This window comes from Mauremys mutica, chromosome 1, assembly GCF_020497125.1.
Source record: "Mauremys mutica isolate MM-2020 ecotype Southern chromosome 1, ASM2049712v1, whole genome shotgun sequence".
NCBI lineage: Eukaryota > Metazoa > Chordata > Testudines > Geoemydidae > Mauremys > Mauremys mutica.
In genome coordinates, this window is record NC_059072.1 from 88,677,887 (window position 1) to 88,692,992 (window position 15,106).

General features: G+C 40.2%; 3 protein-coding genes across 3 annotated transcripts; 1 reads left to right on the forward strand and 2 right to left on the reverse strand.

Annotated features, from left to right (window-relative positions):
* Positions 1-4,890: 4,890 nt before the first annotated feature.
* LOC123345485 (histone H2A.J) lies at positions 4,891-5,396 on the reverse strand. Its single transcript, XM_044982441.1, has one exon. The coding sequence runs from the start codon at positions 5,358-5,360 to the stop codon at positions 4,971-4,973; it is 390 nt and encodes a 129-aa protein (XP_044838376.1). The 5' UTR covers positions 5,361-5,396; the 3' UTR covers positions 4,891-4,970.
* A 272-nt stretch (positions 5,397-5,668) lies between these two features.
* Positions 5,669-6,803, forward strand: LOC123345503 (histone H2B 8). The gene has a single exon (XM_044982462.1). It carries the CDS (start codon positions 5,700-5,702, stop codon positions 6,078-6,080), a length of 381 nt encoding a protein of 126 aa, XP_044838397.1. The 5' UTR covers positions 5,669-5,699; the 3' UTR covers positions 6,081-6,803.
* A 361-nt stretch (positions 6,804-7,164) lies between these two features.
* LOC123345459 (histone H1-like) lies at positions 7,165-8,555 on the reverse strand. The gene has a single exon (XM_044982374.1). The coding sequence runs from the start codon at positions 8,541-8,543 to the stop codon at positions 7,899-7,901; it is 645 nt and encodes a 214-aa protein (XP_044838309.1). The 5' UTR covers positions 8,544-8,555; the 3' UTR covers positions 7,165-7,898.
* Between the last annotated feature and the right edge of the window lie 6,551 nt (positions 8,556-15,106).

A 15,106-nucleotide genomic window follows, 5' to 3' on the forward strand; every position in this document is an offset into this window, starting at 1 on the left:
GTAGTAACTCAGAGCTCTCCCCACCTAGTGTCCCATCTCCAACCATAGGAGAGATTTGCTAATAGAAGTTGTGGCTGGGCCATATGCCATAGTAGGCAACCTCTTTACATCATCCCTGCCTTAAATTTATCAAGCTGTCTTGAAACCAATTAGTTTTTTTGCCTCCACTGCTCCCCATGGAAGGCTGGTCCAGAACTTCACTCCTCTGATGGTTAGAAACCTTTGTCTAATTTCAAGTGTAAACTTGTTGATGACGTGTATATCCATATCTTCTTGTGCACCTTTAGTCCTTAACTTAAAGAACTCCTCTCCCTGCTTGGTGTTTATCCCTCTGATGTATGTATGGACAACAAGCATATCTCCCCTCAGCCTTCATTTTGTTAGGTTAAAGAAGCCAAGCTCCTTAAGTCTCTCTGGTAAGGCAGAGATTCCTCTGATCATTCCAGTATCATTTTTCTGTACCTATTCCAGAATGATTTAATCGTTCTTAAATATGGAAGAACAGACTTGAACACAGTATTCCAGTTGAGGTCTCTTCAGTGCCTTGTACAATGGTAATAACACTTACCTATCTCTATAGGAAAAACCTTGCCTGATTCATCCTAGGATTGCATTAGCCTTGTTTACAGCCACATTATATTGGCAATTCATGGTCATTCTGTGTTGTTTATCAAATCACCATAAAAAAAATCAAATATCCTCAGTGTTTATAATCTATGTTTTTATTTTTGCCTTTTCAATACAATTGCTACAAAGATCCTGTTTAAAGCTCTTATTAAACTGAACTTTGTAATACAAACTTAACCCTGGTACAACTACACCATAACTGAAAAAGCGACCCCTCCAAGGTAATGCAGATGTTAGTGGGTCACTGCCATTTGTTAACACATACAGAGGGTGGCTAGACATGATTATGACAAACTTTATTTTTATTTAAAAATAAATAAATGCCTCCTTTCCACCTACACACACACACACACACACACACACACACACACAGCAGACAGTAAAGGACACTGTTCTCACCCTACTACCTTACCATTAAGGCTGTCTCTATACCAACAGTGATTCTGGGTGACCTAACATACCTAACTTTGCCACAGGTCATGAAACTATAACTCAGTTTCACAGACTTAGACACTGCTTCAACTACAATCTCCTCATCATCCATATACACCTTTGCACAGTTGTCTGGTTTCCTACCTTCATGATCTTAACACAAGCAAAGGTGTACATGAATGAGAAATAAATTGATCAGATAGAAAAGTTTTGCTACCTGGGGATGTGATGATATTTGAAGGTGGCTGCCATAAAGATATTCATACAAGATTAGGAAAAGTAATCACCACCTTTGGAAGGATGAAGAACATCTGGTCAAACAGAGGTCTCCATACCAAACTAAAGATCAGACTATACTATGTGGTTGTATTGAACACAGTATTGTAAGGAGCAGAGATTTGGCAGATGACAGTGACTAACAAAAAGAGATTAGAAGCTGCCAATTACAGATGGTTGAGGAAGACACTACACATTTAATGGAAAAACAGAACAAGAAATGTGAGAGTAAGGGGGCTGAGAGAGCAGGATGTGTTAAATAATATAAACAAAGAAAGATGGCTGAGGTGGTTGGGAGATGTACACAGTATGGAAGACGGGAGACATGGTAAGCAAGTATGGAACTGGGTACCCAAGGGAGGAAAAAGAAAGTGCGTAGGGCCAAGGAAACACTGGCAGAAGACAATGACAAAGGGTATTCAATATGCTGGCATCATCTGGGAAGAAGTACCACAATTAATGAATGTCCATAATCAGTGGCTTGCCTGATGTGTCAGTGGCTCAGGAGGAACTAAGGAAAGGTTACTGAAATAGAAAAATGAAAGGTTAATACAATGCTAAAAGCCTTCCTTCCATCTGAAAAATGAAGGCACCTCCCAAAAACACACCACTCAGAAGTCCACCAAGTTGCTCTTGTTAAGATTTCTGCTGAGATAAGAGAATTGTTAGCATAACAGACCAAAATATTCTTATGATGACAATAAATATGCACACACAGATAATTACATACTTGTTTTTATTGAGAAAAGGTTGCCATCTTTTTTTTGGACACTGGTTTTCTGGAGTACTTGTCAACTTGGTTATGCGTGGCAGTGGGCATTACTAGCATCACCATCATGGTCATCAGCACATCATCATATATTTTAATAAACTTAAGTGCAAGGTTATACACTTAGGAACAAAGAATTTAGGATACACTTACAGGCCGGTTGACTGTGTCCTGGAAAACAGTGACTCTGAAAAATCTAGGTAGCCAATTAAACAGGAGCTCTGAGTGCAATGCTGTTGCTAAGAGTTCTAACACAAATATTAGATGTATAATTAGGGTGGTATTACTTCTTTATGTGGCTTTGGTGATACCAACATAGTAATTCTTTGTCTAGTTCTAGTGTCCATGCTCAAAAAAGGATGTTGAAAAATGTGGACAGGTTTCAGAAAACTCCAAGAATGAATTGAGGCCTGGAAAATCTACCTTACAAAGAGACTGAAGAAACTCATTCTGTTTAGCTTATACAAGAGAAGAGTAAGGGTGTTCCGTTCACAATCTTCAAGCACTGATCTGGAGAGTTTCTGTTTGTTTTAGTTTAGTTTATAGTAGAGGGCTCTTAAATCTAGCAGGCAAAGGTATAACAAGAACCAATGACTCAAAGCCGATATAAGGTGTCAGCTTGGAACCAAGAGGATAATTGGACCAGTTTAAGAATTACAGTGAAATCTTTTTTGCCTCCTATCTCTAGTCCCCCCCAATAAGAGTCCATTTCAGCCAACCAGAAAATATGTAGCTCTGCAACACTTCATTGTAACTAAACTGAAAGCATCAGAGAGAAAAGATGCATTTTCCTATATTCAGCTAGTCTTTTCTCTGTGTTTGGGATGTTTGGTCTTAAAATAGAAAACCTTCAAAAATAAAGCCAGATTTGTTCCCTTAAAAAAAAAAATATAAATATTCAATTAACAGATGTAGTTAAAATATTTTTAACACACAAAAGAAGGTAGGTTACTTACAGAAGTGTGGTGTAAAAGTAAAACTAAGTTATTGGAAACAATACCCCAAACACAAGTTACTGCTACTGTGTCAAAGGAGAAATAAAAGTTATTTAAATAAATCACAGAAACCCTATCTAATCCACAATATACCTCCCCAACCTATTGCCAAAGGTTCTCTTTGTGATGATAGAGGTCCAGCTGGTAAACCTGAGTGTAATAAACTTATGGCCTAGCACTGAATAAGGAGCGTTCTAATTTTAATGGGACTCAAGGGGAAGGATGCTTTACCTCAGCCTAGAGAGACAGCTGTTGCATGGCAGCAGGAAGTTTGTATTTCACATCCAGGCTACATTTGGGGAGGATGAACACATTTATTTGGAGCTTGAGATATAAAGGGGGAGGCTTTGAAATGCGGTATGAATACCACTTCCCACCCACAATGCCACAGCTACAAACTACCTGCGCTGCCCCAGAGTTCCATGCTCTCCCCCATCAAAATTGCTTACCTCCCTGGAGCATAGGTACCATAGTTATCCTTCATCCCTGCTCTGCAGGGAGTCGATGCAGTAAAGTGAATTAAACATTTTGGAGATAAATTATAAAATGGATTGTGGGGGAGAGGGCCAGAGATAGAGTTATATAGGCACTTGAGCGGTTCCCCCATAGCTGGTGCTTTGGCTCACTTGGGCTGAGGGAGGCACTTTGATCCTTCGAGACTGCAGTCATGGTATTGGCGGGGAATCGACGCAGAAAATACCGATGTATTGGCTCATTATGGGACTCCATGCTTCCCACAAAACGAGCACCCCCTGCCCCCTCCCAGTCGCCCTCTACATAACCAGGAAACCGCATGGCAACTTCGGCACTCTACGACACCAAAACAACAGCGCTCAGGACATGTGAGCTGGGAATCTACTGAATCTCTGATAACCTCTTAACTCAGTTCTGCAGGGCGTACTCTTTGGAGCGCCTCGATCTCTTCAGCACAGAAGGTGAAAGGAGAAAGAGGAAAAATGGGAGCCGCTGGTGATTGGGAGGAACAAGGGAAAAGAGAGAGAAGGAAGAAATACAAAACGCAGCTGAGTAGCAACGAAATGAAAACGGCTGGCGGGTTTGAAAAGCCCGCCCAGTGCAGCAATTGATCAGCGCGGCCCTTGGCCACTTATTACTTCTAGGGGGTTTTCACTAAATTAAACCCTTCATCGCCCAGTCCCGGTAATTTGAAGAGCTAGTTTGGTTTAACACACCGCACCTCTGGGTTTCATTAGTTCATTTCCAAACAAATCTAAATTAAATCACATGAAAACTTTATTCCCTTAAATCAGAGCACACAAAGAGAAGATCGATTAATGCTGTTTTTAGTTTTTGTGACTAATACATGCATCTTGATACTTTTCGCCCTTTTTATTGTACATCCGCCTCTTGCTGTGCTTGTGTTTCAGTCAATCCTCTAAATTCATTCACGTCTGTAAGGGTCCTTTTTCAGAATGACCTTCAAGCTGATGCATTTAAGAAAGGGAGAACGACCAGACCACAATAAAAGGAGCGAGGAGATAGGTTAAATACGGAGCATAGCCGAAGTGAAGTTTTATGACATATTTTTAGTTTCCCTATATTATATATAAGTACTAAAACGAGACATATATTAAATTACATCAATTATATCGATAACACCTAGAAATCCATTGCAATAACAGCTACTAATAATTCTAAAGGTTTATTACTTAACGAAGAAATGTAGGGAACCCTGAAAAAAAAGTGCTGCAGAATTATTAAATTTAAAATACAAAGCTTACTCACTTCGTTAAATCTGTAAAACGATAATTCAGCTCTTTTCTGATCCTGTGGGTGGCTCTGAAAAGAGCCTTTGGGTTATTTTTTTTTAATTTTTAAGCAGATTCAGATGTCCCGTTTCTCCTCGATCACTTTTACTTGCTCTTGGCTTTATGACTTTCGGTTTTCTTAGGCAGCAGCACGGCCTGGATATTGGGCAGAACACCTCCTTGAGCGATGGTGACTTTCCCCAGTAGTTTGTTGAGCTCCTCGTCGTTACGGATGGCGAGCTGCAAATGGCGGGGGATGATCCTGGTTTTCTTGTTATCGCGCGCAGCGTTGCCAGCCAACTCGAGAATCTCAGCGGTCAGATACTCTAAGACAGCAGCCATATATACAGGGGCTCCAGCGCCAACCCGCTCGGCATAATTACCTTTTCGGAGAAGCCGATGAACACGGCCCACCGGGAACTGCAAGCCAGCCCGAGATGACCGGGACTTTGCCTTAGCCCTCACTTTACCGCCTTGTTTCCCTCGGCCAGACATTGTAGCTCTTCACCACAGACACCACCGTTCACAAAAACACAGATGAGAAAAACATAATGACGCAACGCTTCTTGGCCTTTTATCCCCTCTCCTGGACGGCTTCGTGAATCATGATTGGTGGAAAAATGTCACTGTTTGAGCAACCAATGAAGACGAGGATCTCACATTGACCAATTGCAGGAAAAAACGCGTTGCTCTATGTTTACTCTAACTGCCAATAGAAAACTAGAAAACATAGGCTGGTCATTTGCATAGCAAACCTATAAATACAGGGAGGAAAACCTTTCTTTGACTTTGCTGTAGTCATTGTTGTGTTGGAGGGTATACTTAGCTGTTAAAATGCCTGAGCCGGCGAAATCTGCTCCTGCTCCTAAGAAGGGGTCTAAGAAGGCAGTGACCAAGACCCAGAAGAAGGGAGATAAAAAACGTAGAAAAACTAGGAAGGAAAGTTATTCAATTTACGTGTACAAAGTATTGAAGCAAGTTCATCCGGATACCGGCATTTCTTCTAAGGCCATGGGGATCATGAACTCTTTTGTAAATGACATTTTCGAACGTATTGCTGGGGAAGCGTCTCGTCTGGCGCATTACAACAAGCGTTCGACCATCACTTCCCGGGAGATCCAGACCGCTGTGCGCCTGCTTCTGCCAGGGGAGTTGGCCAAACACGCTGTGTCTGAGGGCACCAAGGCCGTCACCAAGTACACCAGCTCTAAGTAAAGATCAATGGAAAGAATGCTAACATCTGTAACCCAAAGGCTCTTTTCAGAGCCGCCCACTTTTTCTGTAAAAGAGCTTTAGCACTAAACCATGCATGGTGTCCTTTTAACACAGTACTCTATTCTGCATTGTTAGTATCGGTGTTTATTATTGATGCTGAAAATAAATTGTGCAATAACTCCAGTTTAAAAATGTATTTGCCTTATGGAGGAACCAAAACCCACATGAATACAAGAAATAAAATTGAAATTTACTGTATACGAATACTCAAATGATGAAAGTAAAAAAATATATCATTTGTTATTGCTTTCTCTTATCCTCCAGTTGAGGGTGTGCATTCAGTATCCATATAAATGCTCCTTACTATTTTTCTGTCGGTTTTGCGTTGATTAACACAAAGTTTGCCTGACAAGACTGTCCGTAGATGAAAGTTAACTCAAAACTTTTGTTGAACTGTGGCACTTGAAATACCTTTTTTAACTAACAAGGTTTGCATCAGTAACAAAGAAATTCTTTAATCCAATACAGTAAACCTAAGAAACGTCTTGGTTCTAGGATGCATTTGTGTTGTGAACTAAGAAAAATACGAGGAAACAATTTATGGAAGTATTATAAATTAATCCAGGTACATTCTTCATTTGTTCTTAATCTACACGTTAAATGTAAAAAGAAGAATTGGTGGGTTCTGGATTAGATACCCAATCAATTTCAGGGGAAAGGAGTTTTTAGCTCACCCTCACCTTTAAATCATCTCGAATTAATACAAGAACGGAAATATGAAAACATTAAAAAAAAACCCACGCATCCACTCACACTCTGGTCTATCTCCATGCCTGTTCTCTGGGACTAGTGTTCAGGAGTCATAAATAGGTCAGTCTGAAAATGAAACAGTGAGACAAGTACAATATTTATATACCTGGTGATAAATACACACACACACACACACACACACACACGAAGAGAAAAATATATTTAAGGAATGGGCAATAACTATGTAGTTGGGCTGGGAAATGCAGTCTCGTAGCCGTGTCTGTCCCAGGATATTAGCGACAAGGTGGGTGAGATATCTTATGTTGTACCAAGTTCTACTGGTGAGAGAGACAAGCTTAAAGATATCTCACTCACCTTATCTCTAATAGTTGGGGGGAAGTATTTGAAAGATGGGTGCTTTAGGGGGATGGGGCTGGAAATAGGAAAATCAGGATCCTTCAGGGAGTGAGCAATTGGTGACGACAGTTTTTGGGATCAATCAAATCAGAGAAGGGGAAGGGCGCGCTACTCAGAGCGCGCGGGGTTTTCAAAAATTTGGAAGTGTCCAATAAGATTTAGCCATATATGAACTATTAGCCAATCAGAGAGGAGCTAGCCAAACAGGACGGAGAAAGTTCCTACTTCTCGGTTTCTTATGTTGTCAGTATTGGTCGAAATGGCTAGAACGAAGCACTAGGCTAGAAATCTACTGGGAGCTAAGCACTCCGCCCCTAATCAGCTGATTCATAGGTACCCAGAACAGCGCCACCGTAACGGGGTTTTATCGATAGCTGCCAGGCGCTACAATCGTCTTCACTCTCTATAACATTTTTTTATAGAAAACTGCCCAGGATGCCATCTTAAGGGTACACCAGAAAGCGCGAGCATTTATTCCCCTTTGTAACACACTCACTGTACCCGACCTATGTAACAAACCGAATACTCAGTATACTCGAAAATTGCGTAGGTGGTTTGAAAGTGAGTACAGCGATTTTGCTCTTTTTCTGAAACTGGGGGTGGCTCTTAAAAGAGCCGTTGGGTCAGAAATTTCCTTTTCAAATTTACACTTTACTTTTTGGGCGCTGCCTTCTTCGCCTTCGCGGTTTTGGCCTTTGTTGGCTTGGGCTTGGCAGCTTTTGGTTTCACCGCTTTAGCCGGGCTCTTAGCTGCCTTCTTGGGCTTGGCGGCTTTCACTTTTTTCGGGCTCTTGGCCGCTTTCTTGACTGCGGAAGCCGCTGGCTTCTTGACTTTTTTCGGGCTCTTTTTCACGGCCGCAGCCTTTTTGGGTTTCTTGGCGGCGCTGGAGGGCTTCTTGGCAGCTGGTTTCTTAGGCTTTGCCGCTGGCTTCTTCTTGGGAGCCTTTTCCTTGATCTCACCAGGCTTCTTGTTGAGTTTGAAAGAACCAGAAGCGCCGGTACCTTTGGTCTGTACCAAAATGCCTTTGCTCACCAGGCTCTTTAATCCTACCTTGATGCGGCTGTTGTTCTTCTCCACATCGTACCCTCCGGCGGCCAAAACCTTCTTAAGAGCGGCTAAGGAGAGCCCTTTGCGCTCCTTGGAAGCGGACACCGCCTTGGTGATCAGCTCGGTCACGCTGGGACCTGGAGGCTTGCGGGCTTTAGAACTAGCTGCTGCCTTCTTCGGTTTTTTTGTTGAGGTTTTTGCCCCGGGAGCGGAGACAGCAGGAGCTGCAACAGGCGCAGTTTCCGACATGCTGACAAACGTTTTCAGCAAATCAAAAGTAATTGGGCTGGAGAGACTAGGTCAGATGCCTGAATTTATAGAGAAGAGCTGATCTGTGATTGGTACGTTAAAGAGCCCGCCCAGATGCAAGCCAAAAAGAGCTCTCTTCTCCTCTCTGTTTGTGTTTCTTCGGAGTTAAAAAAGTGTATTTTTTGCAAAATATCTATCACCAAATTACCTTATTTCTTAGCTGGGTGAAGGTGAAAGAGGGTATTTTCATTCAGTAGAGTTTCTTGCAGGAGAGAATAAAGATGAGGTAAAGAAGAGCCAATAAACCCCGATACTTAGAGCTGGAGAGACCTCTGAAGACGGAAACTTTTGTTTTTCGCTGTAAATTAAAACTTTACCGTTGGCAATAAAACCACAACTACAATGAAATGTTGTTCTTTAGAGGGTTTTCTCCAATTCAGGGTATAAATCCAGTTATTTGAATGTATGTTGTTAATATAAATTGATTTTGAAAAGAAGGAAGTAACACAATCTCATTCCTGAACTGGGAGTATGGATTAAGAACTGCCTCCCTTATCCAAATTCTTTATCTCCTAAAAATACTAAATTCTGCTGAAATAGACCCCCATGCAATGCCACAGGGATCTGATTAAAGACTTGTAGAAGGATGTTAAATTTCCAGATATGTATATGGAAGTAATTGTCTCACTGTATCTGTCTAGGTGTTCAAATAGAGCAGAAAGGTCATTTCGATGCTCTCTGAATTACTTGTTCCTAATAAAATAAAATAACTTCTTTTTTGTTAAATACTTTAGCAAAATTGACAACTAATGAAATTTATGCATTGTTTTAGTCTGAATGAGAAGAAAGATGTATGCTTTTATATCAGCATTCATTAAGATTTATAGCAAGAGAAACGATTTTATAGTAATAATAATAATAATTAAGAAACAAAAGTCCATTTTCTATGTAAATTTTCTACAGTACTATGCAAAACTAGCTTTTATAAACTGAATAATTCATTTTTCAAGTTATCTACTTTTATCTGTATTGTATCTGTATTATATTTTGTTTTCATGTTATATATGCCACCCTTGTCAGGAGAAAAAAAATCCTTGAGAGAACTTTAATCTTTTCTGTGGCAGTAATTCAATGTGATTTAGTTTTGTGTTTGGTCATTCATTTTTCTCAAGAAGTAACAGAACCTCTAAAATAATTCAAAGCCTCTTGGCAGAGTAAATTAAAAATTCAAAAAACAATGGCTGAATTATCACTATCCTGCGATACAGGCACAACAAAATGTGAGGAATTGCAACCTCTCTTTCTTTCCGGTAACAGTAGCCAGAAGTTGCTTTTGATTATCTTGATTTTAATCAGTGAAAACTAGGCCACAATCAGCTCCTAAAGGACTGGGCAGCAACTGTCCTGAAAATGTGGTAATACAATAAACATACTTAAAGATACGGAATAATATTTGACCAGATTGTAACTGGTGACAAGCAAATGTCTACTATGCAGAAACTCCATTGATTGTTTTAGAAAAGTAAGGTTCATCTCAACAGATTCACATTATATTATGGATAGGGCTCTAAAACAGTTAGAAATAATCGATGTACCCTAAAGAAATGCCAATTTAAAGTGAGAAAAGTAATTTATCTGTTTTAGTCACTTCCTAAAACAACACCTTTGTTATTTAAAAAAAAAATGTATAAGCAACAAAATCATTTTACTATAAAGAGGATATTGATAGAAAGAGTAAATGGAAGCTGTAAAGATAAATAGTGAAACCTTCACCTTGTTTGTTTCATGTGTAATCCTGATTTTATTCTGCTCTATTTGAAAGTAAACATTTAGGGCTGTCAAGTGATTTAAAAAATTAATCGCGATTAATCGCACAATTAAAAAATTAATCACGATTAATCATGCTGTTAAACAATAATAGAATACCATTTATTTAAATATTTGTGGATGTTTTCTACATTTTCAAATATATTGATTTCAATACAACACAGAATACAAAGTGTTAAGTGCTCACTTTATATTTATTTTATTTAGAAATATTTGCGCTGTAAAAAACAAAAGAAATAGTATTTTTCAGTTCACCTAATACAAGTACTGTAGTGTAATCTCTTTATCATGAAAGTTGAACTTACAAATGTAGAATTATGTACAAAAAATAACTGCACTCAAAAATAAAACAATGTAAAACGTTACAGACTACAAGTCCACTCAGTCCTACTTCAGCCAATCGCTCAGACAAACAAGTTTGTTTGCATTTACAGGAAATAATGCTGCCGGCTTCTTGTTTACAATATCACCTGAAAGTGAGAACAGGTGTTCTCATGGCACTGTTGTAGCCGGTGTCTCAAGATATTTACGTGCCAGGTGTGCTAAAGATTCACCTGTCCCTTCATGCTTCAACCACCATTTCAAAGAACATGCGTCCATGCTGATAATGGGTTCTGCTCGATAACAATTCAAAGCAGAACGGACCAATGACGCATGTTCATTTTCATCATCTGAGTCAAATGTCACCAGCAGAAGGTTGATTTTTTTTTGGTGGTTTGGGTTCTGTAGTTTCTGCATCTGAGTGTTGCTCTTTTAAAACTTCTGAAAGCATGCTCCACACTTTGTCCCTCCCAGATTTTGGACGGCACTTCAGAGTCTTAAACATTGGGTCTAGTCCTTTATCTATTTTTAGAAATCTCACATTGGTACCTTCTTCGCATTTTATCAAAACTGCTGTGAAAGTGTTCTTAAAATGAACATGTGCTGGGTTATCATCCGAGACTGCTATAACATGAAATATATGGCAGAATGAGGGTAAAACAGATCAGGAGACATACAATTCTCCCCCAAAGAGTTCAGTCACAAATTTAATTAATGTGTTATTTTTTTTTAAATGAGCATCATCAGCATGGAAGAATGCCCTCTGGAATGGTGACCAAAGCATGAAGGGGCATACAAATGTTTTGTATATCTGTCATTTAAATACCTTGCAATACCGTCTACAAAAGTGCCATGGGAACGCCTGTTCTCAATTTCAGGTGACATTGTAAATAAGAAGCAGGCAGCAGTTTCTCCCATAAATGAAAACAAACTTGTTTGTCTTAGCAATTGACTGAACAAGAAATAGGACTGAGTGGACTTGTAGGCTCTAAAGTTTTACACTGTTTTGTTTTTGAGTGCAGTTGTGTAACAAACAAAATCTACATTTGTAAGATAAACTTTCACGAAAAAGAGATTGCACTACAGTACTTCTATGAGATGAATTGAAAAATACTATTTATTTTGTTTATCATTTTTACATTGTAAATATTTGTAATAAAAATAATAATATAAAGTGAGCACTGTACACTTTGTTTTCTGTGTTGTAATAGAAATCAAAATATATGAAAATGTAGAAAACCATCCAAAAATATTTAATACATCTCAATTGCTATTCTACTGTTTAACTGTATGATTAATCACAATTAATTTTTTTAATTGCAATTAATTGTTTTGAGTTAATCGCAGGAGTTAACTGTGATTAATTGACAGACCTAAAAAAATTGATCAGTGACTGGGATAAATGTAAGCTCTATAATGCATAATCAAGGCAAATATCACCCAGAAAAGAGCTTGTAAGGATGTGTTTTAGAGGATTGGTTGTAAAACTGAAGCAAAACATGTGAGATATGGATGAAGGAGATAAATGGGGAAGATGAACATTGAAGACAAATAAATTAAAATTATTAATCAAGAAAAATATATATAATCCATTTCCCATGCCAGTTATTTGTGCTCCGAATTCTGGGGACAAAGGTCTCCAATAATTTGATTTAGGTCTGTCTGAAGTAAGCTGAAGAAATCTGGAACAGATGATTTGCATGGAACTAGCTCTTAAGGCCCCCTGAGGCATAGCAATGGAGCTTTGTTAGTAGTGCAAGCCCCTAGAGGGAACAGCTAGCAATACTTATCAATTCCTGCCCAGCATGGGTTTGTCAAACTTGCTTACATTACACCTTTAAGTTTGTTTCCAGCAGCCAACTGGAAAAGATTACAAAAAAACCCAACAACCCAACGATGAATAAATAAAAATAAACAAACAAACCAGAAATAAACAAGGGGAAAAAGTGATTTTTCACTCACTTTCCTCCCTAATTTGTATATTGCCACAGAAAAGAATGGAAGCAGAAGGGCCACCCCTTAATCCGAGCTTCAATTTTGTCACTCTTGCACCCCAGACAGCAACAAGTGGTTTCTGTGGTGCTTGGGAGTAGACACAGGCCATTGTTTACTCCCATTTCCATTAATTTCATTTTACTTGCTTGGGAGTTGGAACATATGTGGAAAGATTAACAGCTCTCATATTCTGAACTGACTGGACTACACTAACGCTATTTTGTTGTTTGTTTGTTTGTGTGGGTTTTTTTCTCTTTCAGTGCCGATGGGGCAAAAACATTGTCGTGGGTGGTTTTGGGTACATGTCATCAGTTGCCCCTCCCTCCATGAAAGCAACGGAAAACAATCGTTTCACGCTAGACACCAGGGCAATTAGAAGAGCATAGCAAGGCACGTGGCGCATCAGAGAGGCTTCAAAAACCAGTTTAATGACTGGCCAGGCTTCGGTGTGACAGTTCTGTGTGTTTCTCCTTGATTCAAACCCGCTCCCTTTGTTGATTTTAATTCCCTGTAATCCAACCACCCTCCCCCTTCAAAATAAGGTAACCATTGCTTTGAAACCATGCATTCTGTCTGTATTAATAAAAAAAAAAGATGACGGACAAGGTAGCCTGGGTGGGGTGTGAGAGGAGGGAAGGAAAAGGCCACGTTGCTTATTGTAGCCACAGTAAAAATCAAACTGTTTGAATTACAGCCTTCTGTTGCTTGGGCCATCCTGTGCAGTGGAGTGGCTGGGTGCCTGGAGCCTCCCGCCACGTTTTTGGGCATCTGGGTAAGGAGACTATGGAACATGGGGAGGAGGAGAGGCGGTTATACAGTGGATGCAGTGGGGGTCTGTGCTCTTGTTGGCTTTCCTGCAGCTCCAACAGATGCTTCATCATGTCCGTTTCCTCCCCCATTAGCCTCAGCATCACCTACAGCCCCCAACTAAAACCTCTCCAGCCAGGGCCGGCTCCAGGCACCAGCTTATCAAGCAGGTGCTTGGGGCGGCCACTCCTGAGCGGGGCGGCACTTTCAAGTATTCGGCGGCAATTCGGCGGAGGATCCCTCACTCCCACTCGGAGTGAAGGACCTCCCGCTGAATTGCCGCAGATCGTGATCGTGGCTTTTTTTTTTTTTGGCTGCTTGGGGCGGCAAAACCCCTGGAGCCGGCCCTGTCTCCAGAGCATCATCAAGGATCTACAACTATCTGAAGGAAAGTTTGAATCGCAAAATTGAGGTCCCAGTTCAGCTGGAAACACCCTGAATATGATATTGGACATTGGACTATAACCTATGGACTAAATTTTAAAGAACTCTTTGCAATTACAAAGCTCACCATTTCTGCTATTTATCTGAACCTCAAGAATTGAACTCATGTCTGTATGTATATTGATCTTTTAACCATACTCTCTCTTTTTTCTTTTTTAATAATTTTTAGTTTTGTTAATAATAATTGGCTGTAAGCGTGTATTTGGGTAAGATCTGGTATGGAATAGTCCTTAACCTAGGAGGCAATGTGTCCAATCTTTGGGATTGGTAGAACTTTTTATTTTATATGATGAAATAAGATTTTCATTAGTCCTCATCGTATCTGACTTGGGTAACTAGGGGGAGGCCTGAGGCTGGGTTACTTTAAGGGAACTGTGTTGTTGGCTTCTGGGCAAGAAGTGAGGTATTAAAGAAGCTGTTTTGTGCTGGCTTGGTAAATCTAAGTATTGAAAATATCCACCAGCTTTGGGGATTATCTGCCCCATTCTTTGCAGTTCACACTAATTGAGTGACCTCAGATGGTCCCCCTGGGACTCTAGTCACAGTAGGTAACTGGAAAAAAAATAGTTTCTCTAACTCTAGTCTGTTGTGTTTCCTCTCTCCCTCCCCTCTTCCAGGGCCAATGAGAGGAGGGGAGAGAGCCAGTACAAACTACCGGGACCCAGCGGTCCAGAAGGGGGCCTGGGGCCAGCTTCCCCGGCTTTGTTGGCCCTGTTTAGCCGGACCGCCCTTGCTGGGAGGCCCGAAAAAATTTTTTCACCGGGGCCCGAACCCACTCTCGGTGGCCCTGACCTCTTCCCCCTCAAATCCTCTCCCCAGTACATTCTGTTTCTGTTTAAAATAAGATCCTGCCACCTTCCAGCCTTCTGGAAAATGTTAAGATTTCAGCCAATGAAAAGGTTCAGCAGAACCTAGCGGATCTAAAATACTGCAGTGTTTGCCAGTGACCTGGTACTACCAGTCTGGTTAACTCAGCTTCCCTATAAAGGTAAAATTCTGCAAGGCATCCAACTCTAGGCCAAGACTGACTAAAATATTGAGTATTTAAAAAGCATAACATGTTGACTCGTATTTCAATGTTTGTCCTCTCCTTTTTTGCTCTGGTAAAAAATACCAAAAGAATATATGCAAAGATCCAATTGATCCTGGGAAGCACTATTTATGCTTTA

Bases quoted from the DNA above. Each gene is read 5' to 3' on its own strand.
- LOC123345485 (XM_044982441.1), bottom strand. From the start codon at position 5,360: ATGTCTGGCCGAGGGAAACAAGGCGGTAAAGTGAGGGCTAAGGCAAAG.
- LOC123345503 (XM_044982462.1), top strand. From the start codon at position 5,700: ATGCCTGAGCCGGCGAAATCTGCTCCTGCTCCTAAGAAGGGGTCTAAG.
- LOC123345459 (XM_044982374.1), bottom strand. From the start codon at position 8,543: ATGTCGGAAACTGCGCCTGTTGCAGCTCCTGCTGTCTCCGCTCCCGGG.